General features: G+C 60.2%; 2 protein-coding genes across 2 annotated transcripts in view; both read left to right on the plus strand.

Annotated features, from left to right (window-relative positions):
* The window catches only part of USP21 (ubiquitin specific peptidase 21), a 5720-nt gene extending 5380 nt beyond the window's left edge, over positions 1-340 (plus strand). Inside the window, exon 11 of the mRNA XM_015564588.1 lies at positions 3-340. Within this exon, the coding sequence (XP_015420074.1) occupies positions 3-103 (101 nt within the window). The 3' untranslated portion in view covers positions 104-340. The remainder of the gene's footprint in view (positions 1-2) is intronic.
* Positions 259-452, plus strand: part of PPOX (protoporphyrinogen oxidase) — a 2474-nt gene continuing 2280 nt past the window's right edge. Inside the window, exon 1 of the mRNA XM_006764744.2 lies at positions 259-292. Coding sequence (XP_006764807.1) covers positions 259-292 — 34 coding nt within the window. The remainder of the gene's footprint in view (positions 293-452) is intronic.

Raw genomic sequence — 452 nt, forward strand, 5'->3', positions numbered from 1 at the left:
CCCTCCGCCCAGGGTCTCCCCGGTCAGTGAGAACCAGGTGGCGTCCAGCGAGGGCTACGTGCTCTTCTACCAGCTGACACAGGAGCCGCCCCGCTGCCTGTGAAACCCTGCCCCCCCCCCAAGCCTGGGCTCCCCGTTTACCTCAGAGACGTCTATTTTTGTGTCTTTTTCACTGGGGAGGCGGAGGGTGATTGTAGCTCCCATTTTTTAAATTAAAAAGTACCCTTCCACCTGGAGGTCCCCCTGTGCCCCAGCCCCATGTACAGAGCTCCCCAGGCCCCGCCCGTGTACGGCCCCGGACTTCAATCTCACTTTTTGTGAATAAATTTATTAAGAAAAACGGATGTCCTCGTTTGTACTTGTGCGGGGCGGGTGGAGGCCGAGTTGGATCTTCCCGGGCGCGTGGGGCGGAAGGAGGGAAGGCAAAGCTGGTGCCGGCGAAGGGGCGGCCC

This window comes from Myotis davidii, unplaced genomic scaffold, assembly GCF_000327345.1.
Source record: "Myotis davidii unplaced genomic scaffold, ASM32734v1 scaffold1121, whole genome shotgun sequence".
Taxonomy (NCBI): domain Eukaryota; kingdom Metazoa; phylum Chordata; class Mammalia; order Chiroptera; family Vespertilionidae; genus Myotis; species Myotis davidii.